The sequence below is a fragment of the Tigriopus californicus genome, chromosome 6 (assembly GCF_007210705.1).
Source record: "Tigriopus californicus strain San Diego chromosome 6, Tcal_SD_v2.1, whole genome shotgun sequence".
In the NCBI taxonomy this organism is placed as follows: Eukaryota; Metazoa; Arthropoda; class Copepoda; order Harpacticoida; family Harpacticidae; genus Tigriopus; species Tigriopus californicus.
This window is the reverse complement of record NC_081445.1, coordinates 5,355,693-5,371,182: the sequence shown is the minus strand read 5'-3', so window position 1 is coordinate 5,371,182 and position 15,490 is coordinate 5,355,693. Positions and strand designations below refer to the sequence as shown.

General features: G+C 40.1%; 1 protein-coding gene across 1 annotated transcript; it reads left to right on the top strand.

The window, feature by feature from the left end:
* The first annotated feature begins 270 nt into the window (after positions 1 to 270).
* LOC131882458 (uncharacterized) lies at positions 271 to 13,505 on the top strand. The gene is made up of 5 exons (XM_059229605.1): positions 271 to 2,730; positions 3,074 to 3,349; positions 9,439 to 9,665; positions 11,256 to 11,434; positions 13,198 to 13,505. The coding sequence occupies exons 1-5, from the start codon at positions 271 to 273 to the stop codon at positions 13,332 to 13,334; spliced, it is 3,279 nt and encodes a 1,092-aa protein (XP_059085588.1). The 3' UTR covers positions 13,335 to 13,505.
* The last annotated feature ends 1,985 nt before the right edge of the window (positions 13,506 to 15,490 follow it).

Sequence of the window (15,490 nt, the reverse complement as noted above, 5' to 3'; positions counted from 1 at the left end):
GTTTGATTTTTCAACTGGAAAATAATGCCATGAAAGAATGAGTCAGTCCGGCACAACATGGGGCGAAATTTGCGGTATAAAGATATATAAAAAAGGAAAAGGCAATTCGTTAGACTGAGTGTGACAGAATATGGCAAAGCGGTTTCGAATAATTTGTTTGCTGTTTCAGTCCCATGAAGTTGTGAATGAATTCCACACGCTCGGCGCTTTCCAAAGGATAATAAGTCCATTGTTCCGTGCTTTTTTAAAATTCCCAGTTCCTTTTCGAACATGATAAGACGAGCATCTAGAGTGATTTTTCCATTTTTAATTCTCTATCTTAACGGCCTATTTGAGGTTGGAGGAACGACTAAAATAGAGGTCTTGCAATTCAACGCCAATCCAACAACCACCGAAAACAGCGAAGTCGGCCAAAACTTTGCAACCCTATCCAATCCCAAGGTTGACGTGAAGGTTAAGGAGATCTCCTTGTGCTTTGCTTTTAACTTCTATTACATTCGGAACCAAGACATCCTCCAATCTCAGGTTGACCTTCGGCTTGTCTTTAAAGAAGATGGCAACGCTGGTCTGATCGCTATCAAAGGGGGCTCTCGTCTCATTGAGTTGCCAACATTTTTCCAAGACGAATGGAACTCACTTTGTATGAGTGTGGACCTCACTGGCAACGCCGTCATGTTTGTCAATGGGTTGAAGACGTTTTCAAATAAGATATCACGAGACTTGTCGGTCCTGGAGCCGGCTTTCTCCCCCAATTTTATGGAGAAATTGATCATCGGCTTTGCCAACCGTTCGGATGTGTTCAGGGGCGAAATGACCCAGTTCAACATTTGGTCCACGGTTTTAGACGAGCAAGAGATGAGACTTTTTACCGACTCTTTTCAAATGCCCACACCTAACCCGGACTTACTGAATTGGAAGAGAGCTACTTTCGCCACAGGAGCCCTAGTCCGAAGTACAAAATATCCCTTAAGCTCCATCCAAAGAAAGGCTTATCCCCAGTACAACATCTATCAGTCGTACTCGAATTTGGAACAGGCCACTGGAACGTGTAAGAAGTACGGCGGCGTCTTGGCCAAACCCGAAACTCACGAGGATCACATCAAAATCTTCAGGGCTGTTCAGGCCCGTCAAGATAGATGTCCAGAATATGTGATACCTTTCCGAAAGTCAGAAGCCAATACGATCGTACAATTGGACAGCCTCGACGCTATTGCATTTCTAAATTGGGACGAAGGACAACCCAATGGAGGCACAGATCAGACGGCCTTGGTAGTGACAGAATCTGGAAATGTGAAGGACGTGGAACCCTCATACTCGGCTTGTTTCGTCTGCAAGTTCGAGCGCCAAGTCGAATTTAGACTCATGGGAATGCCCAGTGAGTTGGGCAGATATATCGACAGAGTTTACTCGTATAACCATGTCATGGAGAGGTTTAAGGGCAAAAAGTTTGGCAACTTTATCGCGTTGAATCCGAACGAGAGCCAATGGGAGATATTTTCGTGCGAGGCTGGAAAAGCCCACTATATCCTCGAGCACGCAGATTCTCCCATTGGTCTGAGGGATTGGGAGAACGCTCAAGGGACGGGGAAAAGCGTAGATGCCACCACGGCACTGAAGATGACGGTATGTCTTCAGGGTCAGTTCACTTGCTCATCGGGATATTGCGTGGATATTGGGCAACTTTGTGATGGATGGTTCGATTGCGATGATACCTCGGATGAGAAGGAGTGCAATCCTCTCTACGGAGGCAATGTTGGGGTCTTTAAGAGGCCGCCTGTGACCCAAGCAAAGGGCCAGAAGGTTAGCGTATTCATCCAAGCGGAGATCCTCAAGATCTTGGAAATTGCCGAATTGGAGGAGGTCTTCAAAGTCAAGATTCTGTTGCAACTTCGATGGCGGGACCCTCGTCTCCTTTATGCCAATTTGAAAAACATTACTTTTTCCAATAAGATATTTGACCCTCGGCAGATTTGGACACCCCGAATTATCTTCGAGAATACCGACACCAATAAAGAGATCATGGAAGAGGAGTTCTCGCTTTTTGTCGAGCAACTGACCAGTGAGGGACAGAATTCTCATCTCTCTGCTACGCGTGAGGCTTTGGTATTCAATGGTTCAGAAAACAACATTTTAATGGCCGCTACCCTAGCTCAAGAGTTTCATTGTGAATACACTCTGAACAACTTTCCGTTTGATGTTCAAAGGTGTTCCATCCGGATCGCCGTGGCCAAGGAACTGAGCGACTTTGTGGAACTGATCCCGAACTTTGGGACCAATCTGGAATATCTGGCCAATCGGGATCTGATTCAGTTCAGGGTGACGGATGAAGTGATGACGCTCACTAGCGGAGGTGACGTGGTGATCACCATTACCCTTAAGCGGAACTTTCACTATCATCTGGCCACCACTTATCTCCCCTCGACGTGCCTCGTTTTGGCTGCCCTCATGGTTTTATTCATCGATCAGAAGCACTTCGAGGTCACCCTTATGGTGGCACTCACATCCATGTTGGTCATGTACACCCTCTACCAAGGCGTATCGAATTCTCTGCCTAAAACGGCCTACTTGAAACTGATCGACATCTGGCTGATTTTTGGGCTCATCATGCCATTTGCAGTATTCCTTGTGTTGGTGGTTTGGGAGTTGCTCAGCTATGAACGCAATTCCTCAGTCGTGTCCTTCAAGGGAATACCCGTGATCACCCACAACGTCTTTAAAGCAGCCACCGTGGTACTTTTGTTTGGAATTTCCTTAATATTTGCTTTTGGCTACCTGATTTACATTCTCACCATCATATCTCAATAATGATAGTAATGCTAAGAATAAAATTTCTCTCACATTCAACCAATCTTATTGTAAGCGAACCCTTTTAACCGATTTGACCGATCGGAAAAAGTTTATCCCCATTATGAACGTGTATAGGATATTCCCGAAGTTTGCTCATATTCTGTTAGTTTGGCGCGTCTTGTGCCAAGTAAGAACCATGAGAACGTATACAAATAGAGTGACAAGGGTTCATCGAGTGTTTGGTAAACAATCCGTCTCATTTGGGCTCGTTATGTTTTTCTTCCAGGCCTACGTGACATGGTTCTCAATCTCCAGCTTCTTCGTCCCACTTCTGGCCTTAGTGTTCTGCTACGCCCAGATCTGCCGCGCCATTTGGAACAACTTTAGCGCCAACAAAGCTCCAACCATCACTCTACCTGCTCCACCCATGGAACATGTCCCAAGGGCGAGAACGGCAACAGGGAGTGGAACAGATTGCTCCACACGCCATGCCTCAGAGTTCATGGTCAGCGGGACTTCCTTCATTCAACAGGATGACGAAGAACCCTCGGCCAACATTGGCGTAAGTAAAGAAAAAGAGAGCAAGTAGAAGTATTCTCTAAATCAAAAAAATGTCAAGAACGAAAATGAAAAATTGCTAGAGCTACAAAGATTCTGATGATAAAAAGAAAAAGAAAGAAAAGAAAGAACCGTTGAACTCAGAATTAACACATAATACAGGATTGCACAAAAAGCGTTATTTAATTAGAACATGTTAAATTGAAATAGGAATTCGTGTTGAAAGAGAAACTGATTTTGCTATGGAAAATGCGTATGATCGTTGGCCTAATTTTGTTTTCCTGTTTCGTGTACTTTTGTACATATTTCAAAGAATCTCTCGCAAGCAAAATCTGCTCTGAAGTTTCATAAATGGAGCCAGAAAGTCGCGCAAAGAAAGCAGTTTTAATTTTGATGGAAAGCCACGTGAAGTCATCAGGATTGAAAGGGATGTCGAACTATTGGCAACCTCGATCTTTAATGATTAAATAAAGACAAGAAAATTCAGAAACCCTCACCAAAAAAGGCTCCCATTCAGCGTTTCGCGCATCACCCAAGCAAAATTTGAATACACCGTAGATTTTAGGCCCAGGTGAGCTTAAAAGGAACTTGCCACCCAATGAGTTTTAGAACCCGTGTTATTCAACCTCTATGCTAGTTTTACGAGCATTTCTAAATCTGTATTATCATGTTCGTTTGTTAGTTTGACTCTATTGGTGTGCGACTTGAGCTCCATAACGGTCGTTGGCACACAATTTACGAGGCGACCTCCCCAAAAAGGGAGTCTCTAAATTTTGGGCGAACGGCGTCTCAAGTCTCATTCTCCCCAATAAGCAAAAGGAGCAAACAGAATTGGGCTTCTGCGGACGTCAATTCCAGACATCAAGACAGACAAACTCGATTCACGAGCCCATTCACAACCGTTATCTAACCTTAAAACTTAATATCATCAACTTCTAACTCGGCGATCGCCACGGGAGCTTGCTCTTAAAACCTCATTGAATCTTGTTTAGGACCCAGTTTGTAAGACGCAGGTTTTTGTTTAAACTCGAAAAATATTGCGGCGATGCTCGTTCTATGCTTGACAATCCTTTAAAAGTTGCTATGTAGTAGTGAGTCTACTAGTGCTGAGGCGAGTCCGGCCAATTTCTCCAAAATCGAGTGCACTCGGACTCGAGTCGGGACTCGCCCCAGCACTAGAGTCGACCTTGAAGGAGGGATCAAACTAATTTGTCTAATAAGAGTAAATGTACGGATTTTCACTTTGACGCTTAAAAATTTCTGTTGCTAATCTGAAGACTTGCCAATAATAGCTCGAGCTTCTCGAACAATCGGGACTACATTTATTGAGGACTTCCTTACCGCTACTGCGAATAGAATCCCCAGCAATTCAAGGTCAAGAAATTGTACACATTTTTATTTTGCTTTATATGGCGGGATATCGTTATAAGAACTGTGATTAAAGGAACAATCCTGTTACGAGCACCATTTTTATTAAAAATCTACATTTTGACTGATGAATTACTTTAGTTATAAGAAATAAAGAAAGATGCAGAGTTCAGGATATAATAGCCCTTTTGGAGGTAATATTTTGGATTATTTCTGTAAATCTGTGCGTTTCTCTTCAAACAATAAAAAAAGGTTCGAGATGTTGAGTTTCATGATGAGGTTTAATCAAGAAAACTACTTGATTGATGTGACATTTCATGAAATTGAAAACAACCCACAACATTTTTCAAGCGTAAAGCCTACCAACATATCAATAATCCTATGTACATATTCCCTACATATATTTATATAGGTATATACCATGGTACGACTCATAAAAGATTACATCACTGACTATCTTGAGCAATCGAGCATGCTTGAAAGTGCTCAGCACGGATTTAGATCATGCCGACCTTGCCTAACAAATATTTTAGAACACCATGAACAAGTTTCAGCGGCAATGGATAAGGGGTGGGCGGTAGACACCGTCTACTTAGACCTGTCTCAGGCCTTCGATCGCGTGAACCATGAACTTCTAGTGCGAAAAATCAATAGGCTTGGCTTGGGTGGCTTGGTCGGAGCTTGGATTAAGGATTGGCTCTTGGACCGAAGTCAAAGGGTCATTCTTAATGGTATGTCATCATCGTGGTCCAAGTTATGCCTGGGTGTCCCTCAGGGGAGTGTGCTTGGCCCTCTTCTATTTACAATTTTCGTGGGAGATCTAAGGGTTACTAACGATCGGACGTCTGTCATCAAATTTGCAGATGATACAAAGTTAAGCCGAATTATCAGAGACGAGAGTGATCATTTGGCCCTACAAAGGGATATTGATGAGTTTATGTGTTGGGCAAATGATAACTCCATGCTGTTCAATGCCTCCAAGACGAAAGTGATGCGCTTTGGCAAAGCAAATGTTCCTTTACTTTACGAAATGGACAATATACCGTTGCAGTGTATTCGTAGACACAAGGACCTTGGAGTGACCGTTGATTGTGAGCTCAAGTTTTCGGATCATTGTGCTCAGATTGCAGCTGAGGCGAGGAAAGTCTGTGGATCACTACGCCGAAAATTTACAACTAAGGACCCTAAGCTTCTCACCCGTCTCTTTATCACATATGTCAGGCCTCGTTTAGAGTCCTGCTCTCAGATTTGGAATCCCTGCCTGAAAAAAGACATTCTCCTCATTGAATCGGTTCAGAGAAGGTTTACGAGATTTCTCTGTCCAAATCTAAGCTACTCCAATCGGCTGCGGCACCTTGATATGGTTGGCTTGATATTGAGGCAAATAAATGAAGCAATGAGGGAGCCCGTAAGAGAAAAGAATACTTCAATGTTTTGAGTAGCCTGGATTGTAGAGGCCTCAAAAAGGTATTAATCATCGGCAATTACTAGAATGGCCCTACAACTTGCTTGCGGACAAAGCTCCTGGATGCTTTCGAAAATGTATAGTAAAAGATACATTTTGTATCTCCTTTACATTAAATATTGTATCATCCCAATCTTCTCGGTTTGTCCCATTCCCACATTGTTCCTGCTTGCCTTATTTGGCAAAAGCTCAAGCTTTTCCTGAAAACGCAACAACAGTACCAATGCTTAATACAATACTCAATACAAAAAGAGCAAATATGAAAATAGTTCCCTCGTTGTTTCCGTGATTTTTTATGTTTCTACTCGTATATCCGGAGTTCACTGTATTCACATGATACTTGTTCTACCAACGAGTTAGAGCTGAAGGATCTGGTTAGCTCTTGAATGTAGGCTTGATCAGAAATTTCAATCAGACGCTTGTCAAATCCTGACTTCAGAAAATACATTAGTTGAGCATCTTTTTTTTAATCAATGCCTATGTTAACGGGAACTTCTCTTTCATTTTGACTTTAAATCTGCCCCCTAAAAAAGACGCTTGATGTTCGTACAAGAAGTACCAACCCTTGTGATTCTCTCGCTAAGTTAGTAAAATACTACTAGTCCAGACTGCCTTGAGCATCCTTTTTTTGCAGGATTGGTCTTACATTTCTCGTTTTCATGCCATTCGTGACCTTCAGCCTGATTGCAAAGTGGCTATTCTAATTTTACCTAGAAAAGTCAAAGATACTAGAAGCTTTTATTTTCCTCTTTCACACACTAAATATATTCATAAACTACTGGACTATGGACGGGGATGTTAGGGTCGAGAATGGACGTTACGGAGTCACTCAACACCTTACTTTCTTGCAATCAGTATGAGTATTTATTTCACTCTTCAAGTTGATCGAAATGTTGAATCAAAATTTTTGCACTCTCGAAGATCAATACATAGGTAGGTCTACACAGAATGAATGAGTGAGCCCTCTCTTCAATCTTGCTGAAAATTGAAATACGTAATTTGAGTGACCTGCGATAAGTCGCAGAAAGGTGCTTTGTGTACAGTACCTTTCAAAATGTGAATTCTTCACCCTAGCATCCCTGTCCATATTCCAGTTGTTCCTAATGTAGGTTCTTCTCCCTGTTCACTCTTCAGTTTCCAACATGGCACTTAGTGCAATCTGATCCATTGTGTTCCATGTTGACGAGAACAGAGTGATTCTCCCAAAGGCCTCACTCAGGCCTTTCACCCAGGACTTTCACTCAGGTCTCCCTTTGCGTGGGCATGGCTGACAGACAGAGAGATAGACACGTGTACCTGGTGGGCGACAATGAGGTCCGACAATTAATATGCTTGAACACAGTGGTTGAAAATGTTTTATCAAGTTTTGCAAAAATATCCCTCGGGATCTTGATAATTGGTTAGCTTACATTCAAATTAATTATCAAGGCTTGGATAGAGTTGAAACTTTTTTATGCAAAGCTGCAAGCTGTTAGGGGAATTTTTTTGTGAACTTGTGATTATAGGGGTTAAAATTTCTTCCATCTTTTTGGCACGAGTTGGCAACACTAGAACGAACCAGGGGCATTAGGTTCTTCATTTAAAGGAATGACCAAGGTGATGGTCAAAATTGTAATTTGTCAGCTTAGTGTGCTAAATTGTTTTGCTTGGTCTGCTAATTTAAAGCAGAGTTTCCTGGAGACGACTATGAAATGTTTTTCTTATCATAATAAGCCACAATACAGTGGAATAACATGTTATTTCGGAGAGCTGAATATATATTGAGCATTTATTCTCTAGCTCAGGGCGCAATAACTTTTCATGCATGTTGAATATTTTCTTTTTCCTCAATGCTGCCGCTTAAAAAAGTATGTTCAGAAATTGGATTAGGGTTATGGAAGAACATTGTGGAATGAACGGTCTGCCAAATCAAATTCATTGGTAGACCAAATTTCATCTAAAGGTGGAAAGGGGAAAATAAAAGATGAACTACAACCTTTCATTTTAATAGTACTGGGGATCACATTCCCTGAAGTGGTTAGAAAAGCCCGTGAAAAACCAGACCAAACCAAAAATAAAAACAATGACAATGAAGCATCACTCTAACAAGTGGGATATTAAGAAAGAACATTTTCTCTATAGTTCACTTCCTCGTTTAAAAACTGCCAAATCGCATTCTAAGACCTTCTGAAATAGTGAGATGAGCTCATTCCTAATTGCTTAAAATGGGTTAGTTGTCAAAGAAGAGTTTTACATTTAATCAGTGAGTAAGGGACAAATGTATTTTAAAAATACATTACATTATGAGTATGCCATTTAGCTCTCTATTAGTAATTAGGGTTAAGGGACCTGGCAATTTTTGAGGTGTCCCATACAAGGATTGAAAAAAAAATAGAAAACCGATATTTTCTAATTCAAAAAGTAGCATGAATCACAAAATTATGTGTCAATCTATTTTTGTCAAAGTAGAAAACTGATAGGTCGATTAGGTGATGTTTTTTTACATTGGGCGGTGTGGATCTGGACTTAAATCTGTACATATGAGTTCATCCCTTTCACTGAATTCGTTGCCTGGCGCCGGTGTGTGTCACTATCCATTGCCTTCATTTGTCTTTGTGAATTGATCACATATAATGGAACTCTTTCATTCCGGGATTGTCCAAAAGTTGTAAATTGTGGTCACCTGATCTTTTGTTATAGCATAGGGGGAACAAGCAAGTCTGATTTTATGGCACGATGTGAATCTATTTAGTATACAGGTCAGAGTGAAACCTTACATCTCTAAAAGCGTATTGCAAACAATGATTTCTCAAACCTATTCTACAACCATTAGGAGAGCACTAAGCTACTTGTGCTATAAGAATTAAATACTTAATTTGAATCATTCAATTGACCAGGTAAAGTGACGGCAAAAGCGACAAATTTGATTTGGTGCCCTCGTTTCGAGGACCGGAATAATCCACTTAACCGTCGCCTTCCTTGGCTTGGGTCGCTCTAAACGAAACGATTCAATTCAAATTTTGTTTTGACAAGTAAGTTTCAAGATTTGCTAATAAGAGCCGAAAATTATGGTGGTTTTTGTCCCCACTTTTTTCTTTACTACGAGATCGGATAGTTAATTGTTGTTTACAAGAGTTTTGCATCACCTTTGAAGTACCAATATGAACAAAAAAAATACATTGTTCATACCTACGTATAAACTACGGTACACTTTCCCAACAGACGAAGACGCTTGAGGTGAACAGTGTTCTAATTCGTTTTTCTATGATCTTACTTTGCAGAGCAACTCATTGCAAAAAGACGGTGGCCTCTCTTCAAGCGACACCACAGAGCACAGTCACCTACTCCAAGAAACCCAATTTCATCAAGGTGACGGCCGCCAAAATGGAGCGCTTTTATCGAGATTGGCCGATCAAGAAGGGAGGATATGCCAAAAAAAGAGCCCAATGCAGACTCAAATGTCAAAAGACAAGGAAGATACGAAAGCAGAAACACCACAAACCTACCAGTAACTATTATCTCACGAATATACGTATTGTATAAACATACATCGAGCTCGAATGTACACCAGGATGCTCTAGCGTTGAAAGGGGGAATCCATCTTGAAATAAAGGCCTGAACAAGGCCATTAGGATTTCTCTTTGACCCTGGCTTAAGTGTCGAATTTCCAACTTATCACACATGCCAAATTTACTTACTAGGTCTTATTCAGTGTGAGCTTTCCTAGTTCTGTTGATTATATTTCTGCTAAGCAAGACATACCTCTAATCTCTGATGCCATGGGCTGAACGAGAATGTCATATCTTTTGAGTGTTTAATCACAGATACATCCTCCAGCAGACTCATGTAGTTGTCATGTGATCTTTTTGGCATTAAAAAAAAGTCGAATTAGCCTGGAAGATTACTTTTAAGAATATAAGTTCCTATGAGAACGAAACTCTTTTGAGTAGATTTTGATTGCAATTGCACAAAGGAAAACAAGCACTAACAATGCCGTAACGAATAGCTTTAACGCAGGAAAATCCCCCCCTTTCTGTGTCCTTGTTCTTTTTCATCGAATATCAACATACGGAAGCATTGAAATAATGAAATTGGAAGCAATGCATGGTTATACTGACGCCATAATTTCCCAGGCAACAGCTCTAGAAAAAGATCTTTTGGTATTTAATCAGATTTGGAAAGTAAACGACTCAAGCATTCATGCCGGGATATCACCATATGTAAACGGGTTAAACCTAAAAACGGTCGCCAGCATCTTGTTTTCGACAAGCAAAAGGATAACAATGCGCCCCTCTCTATTGTCAAGTTGGTATTTGTCAGGAAGTGCAACTTGAAGATAAAATGGATAGACACAAATTTTCGCTCACTGTTCTTTTTTTGAGTATTTTGTTCGAACTTTCGAGAAGATCTTTGCTTAGAGCGTTGATCTGGCCCGATGACCAAAACTAAGTTTCGGAGAGCCTGGATTTTTGCACCTATTTTTGAGCTGAGAAGGAAGCAGATTGATGGCTAGTGCAAAGAAATGCCCGGATGAGAAACCTGCGGATGCATCATGCTCACCTCGAATCAGGTCCATCAAGATCCATGATACATGGGATGGATGAACGGGCTGATTTGCACAAACATTTTTAAAAATGACGGGCCTTTTAAGGCATGATCATAGAGCCTTACATGGAAGGTCAGACTAGAAGGGGGAACATTTTTTTGTAAAACATTCATTGAACAAGATTTCACCTGCCATCTTCTTGTCAATAAGTCCCTCTTACGTCTTTTTTGGCCTAGGAAGTCAATTCTGATTCGTATGTTTGTTTTCTTATCAGCTGGAGCATCCGTGTTAGGGCACTTTTAGTTTACATTGTACGTACGTAGACTTCGAGTTGCACTTTCCAAGTGAACTCACACTACACAGGTCAACAACATTTTGTCTCGTTGAATTCTTCATGTTAGCTAAAGACGACTCTTCAATTCACAAATTGAATATTACACGTTCCCGACGAGAGGCCTAGAGTAGTAGGCATGTCCATTGTATATATTTTCTATTTACTAAGAAATTGAAGCCAATCTGAAACTGGAAATTGGCACGAACTTATCTTTTCAGTCCTCAACAAATGCGAGTGGCTTATTCTTCGCCACATGAAAATGACGGAGGGATCTCCCGAGCCAAAATTCGATCGATCCAACAAACAGTGGTGGTCATTCTCATGTACATTTCGTGCTCAACACCCTTCATCTGCGTGCAATTGTGGACAGTTTGGGGATCACCGAGTCAAGGAGTTTGTAAGTTTGTGGACTCATCCTTCGATCCTGAATTACGCTACGGTACCTCTACTCATAGAGTACTTCTTTAAGAACTCCATGCTCTACTCTATGCTACTTTACTGTAAATACTTCAAATAATGGTGTCAAATATAAGTGGCTATGTTGCTTTGCGTCATATCGCCAATAAAGCTATTAAAGCGATTTAAAGCTACCTAGCATTGACCAAATCCAGTTTGTCCCAATTTTGAACTTCATTTACGACTGACGTGAATCCCAAATTTCATGCAAGGTAACAACATATACCCCCGTGTTATATGCTCTGTTAATGGGATTAGACTTCTAACAGGGTAGGCAATTTTGAAATCAGCTTGACTTTTGGACAAAAGTGGGCAGAACGTGTCCAAAAGTATGTACAATTGTCCAAAAGTGGGTTGACAAGCAAAAGTTTCAAAACCCTATATCATGTTATTTCTTTAACTAATCTAAATGTTCACCAGTAAATGGAATCATTAATTAATCAAATCTAAGCTTTCTTTAAATACCTAATTATGAAGTAACAGTAGCAACTGGCTGGCCTTTGTAGAAAATAGGCACATCAATTTACTAACGTTCTTTATTTCCAAAATATATCCTAAATTGGGTTTCTGAGAATCTCAATCAATTATCTTGATAGCATACAGCTTTGAAATGTTAAAACAAATATCATTAATATTTTGAATATTAAAAAGCCAATGCCACATCAAGCCATTTGGTGGTTGGGTAATTTTAACTAAAATTAAGTTTTAGATCACAAAATTACAAAAACTTAGTACCTCTATATCAAATATTCAATGCTTCTTTTTAGTATATGCACTTTTATTATCTATATAATAACTGCATTATATGTTTGCTTGAAAAAGCAAATTGATTCTTCTCATTTTCTGACATCAAACGCATCTTTAAAAGATAAAAAAGACTTACCTAACAATTTTTAAGTTAACGTGCATGTGGAGGAAAACCATAAACGTACAAAATGTATCATTTTTAAATTTTAGCAATCGGGTAAGATGTTCAAATTTCAGTATTTGCTCTTTTTAAGAGGAAATTCATAATGACTCATGATTTTAAACAACAATTTTGCTTCAAAAAGAGTTAAAAACTCGTCTTGAACTGCTGGGATTCCAATCCCGGTAGTGGTAAGGAAGTCCGCACCAAAAAAAAAAATGTTGAATAGATGAAGCTATTTAACGAGAATATAACATTATGCTTTTCCAGTTTTTGAATGCTTTGCACCTGTTGTAATATGACAGAGGGAGGCTTTGCTCCTTGCTTGCTGTCTTACGTGAGATAGAGCTGAGAACCTGTCTTTCAAATATCTTTTTGGGTAATGTTAGAGGCATATGGCAAAGGCTTTAAAGTCTTATTTTGCTTTTGGAACCATCAATGAGCAATTTTTGAAGCAAAAAATTCGGTTTCAAGTAGAATTTCTTTTAGATTTGTAGTTTTGAAGTTTTTTTGTCCACTTTTGTCCACCCTCATTTTTGGACACTTTTGGACACTTTTGGACAAGGGTGGACAAAAGTGGACAAAAATGAAATGCTCACCCTGCTTCATATTGATTGTTCACCCAAGAGTTCGGGGTGATCTTTTAAAGTCGAATTTTACAAACACATGAAATTGCCGTTGCTCTCTGCATATTCTCCCGCGTCAAACCATAAGCCTATGAATTCTTGAATGTAGTATGTACGTATGTAGATTTGTATGAGAGTTAAACATGGATCTTATGTTTTATTCTGTTCCAGTGAAGTCCGTGGTCTGGTTGTTCTGGCTCCTGACCTTGAACAGTGTGGTCAATCCTTTTATTTACATGGCCTTCAATCGCGAGTTGAGGAGTCCTCTGATCCGATGTGTGGCCAAAGTCTTGAACCGATCGAGATAGGGTTGTCATCACTTTATTTGAAACCATGTTTGAACTCCATGTTTTGTCTTCTGGTTGTGCGTAATTTATCAAATAAGTTATCCGTTTTGGCCGCGGGTCATGCTAATTATCAATTATAAAAAATGAAACCGATCCTCAACAAAAATAAAATAAAAAAACGTTCTTTTTTTATCCTGAAGATATTTTGATAAAAAACGCACATACCCAATTCATTATGGGCGTCGGGATTCTTTTTTCCTCCGAAAAATGGCCAAGTGTTACAGGTGTATTTCTTGGATTCTCTAAACAATCCACAGTGAATTTCTCTGTCCCATTCATCTTCAAATTTCAATTACCTACGCATTTTCACACATCATTAACAACATCTTAAAGGTTGCAATGAAGGATTATTCCGGTGAGGAAGTTTTACCCAGTGAGTATAATAGTCAAGATGTTGAATGGCTTTTAGATTGATTAATACGGGAAACTTGGACTGCAATTGTCAGGATATTGTATCAGATTTTTGAAGACGAAATCAATTTGATAAAAATGCGACAATGCCAACTGATCTTGAGTCGTTTTCTAAAAAGGGTTTTCAAAACTTGAAAACCTCATTCAAAGTCAGGAACAAAGTTTACATCTAGGAAACAACTAGTATTATATTATTTTGAATACATTTTCGTAGATTGGCAAATAAGGTGTCTGGCTGAAATTCTTTCCTTTAACCTTGTCATCTTAAGAAAACTATCAGTTTCCAAGGATGAAATTGAACCGAAGTATTGTGCTTGAAGGAATATGAACAAGAAAATAATCCACAATAGTTGATGAGTCGTTTTGGCGGACTTCCTTAACGCTACTGGGAACGGAATCCCGAGTAGTGCAAGACAAAAAAGATTATTCCTTTTCCTTAATTTTATATTCATATAATATCTAATCCACCAACGAATTAGAAAGGCCGGACCTGGCTAGCCCTTGAATAAAGGGTTGATCCGAAATTTTGGTCAGAAAATTGTCCAAGTCTGATTTAAAAAATGTTACTCCCTACGAATATTTGAGTGGAGCAAATTGAACAATGAAGAAGCCCGAGATAGAAGAGAGTTGGACTTCATTGTCTTAGTAGATAACTAACCTGAATTCTCGAAGGCATAAAGGTTCAGTACACATACAGTCCCAACCTTTCAAGCCTTTCCCAAAATGTGCGAGGAATATTCAAATTGTGGTTGGGCAATCGACTTGTACAGAGTTAGCATCGTGGTGCTATCTCTAAACTTAAACGTGCGATATATCCAACCACACATTTGAAAAGCTTTACCCACCTTCAACTGAATATGCTCATCGAACTTTTCATTATTTTGGAAGACAACTCTTCCATTATCTACAAGCTGTGGAGCATTCAAAGGGGTTGACCCAAATGTCACGAAGTGGAATCTCATTCAGTTCAAATGACGCCGTACGCTGCACGAGTTATGTTTTATGTTCTGCACTTCAGATGGCGCTTTGTCACTCAGCCCTTCCCAAATGTAGGGCCGATTGGGCCGATTCCCTTGCATTGAATTATAATGAGTTCGTGTTGTTTTATTCCTACGGTAATAAAAGTGACTTAATCTTCTTAGCCATACCTAGCTATCCTTGTAGTGCTAAAGACAAACTCACCCACATGAAATGGCATCAAGTCATTGGGCTATCTGTAAGAAAAACACCTAGCTACAGAAAAGAGCGATTTGAGCGAAGGCGAATTCAATGGTGCACCCTCCCGTATAGCTCGTAAGAGTAACTAAGGTTCGCATTACAAAACCAAAGTGACGCCTTCGACTTGGCTTATATTTGTGCAGAACAATATGTAATAATAACACAGAGTTGGATGCACGTTACTGCGACAACGTCTTGCTCATGGACAGGTTCTGAGCTTGCGTCTACTGAGCATAATCCGCTACAGATGTGCTGTTTAGAGCCCAGTCCCCTCTGCGGGCTATGGCTTGCATTGAAAATCGAGCGTCCTGAAGGATGACCGTGCTGCCAATTCTCCCGCTATGCAGGCCAAAAATTGACGGGTCTGCACCTATTGCATGTAATCCTGCAATTTGCTGCTTCCGGCAAGCGTTATACGTGGCTGGATTGAATTGCGACACTCCGTTTTTTTGACGCATGTCCGGAACAACGTAACTGTCGTGGTTAGG

What these genes read in the sequence shown, in the direction of transcription:
- LOC131882458 (XM_059229605.1), top strand. Translation starts at nt 271, where the DNA reads ATGATAAGACGAGCATCTAGAGTGATTTTTCCATTTTTAATTCTCTAT. An exon ending in TCTTTAAAGCAGCCACCGTG is followed by an intron (nt 2,731 to 3,073) that starts GTACTTTTGTTT and finishes TTTTTCTTCCAG; the next exon opens with GCCTACGTGACATGGTTCTC. An exon ending in AACCCTCGGCCAACATTGGC is followed by an intron (nt 3,350 to 9,438) that starts GTAAGTAAAGAA and finishes CTTACTTTGCAG; the next exon opens with AGCAACTCATTGCAAAAAGA.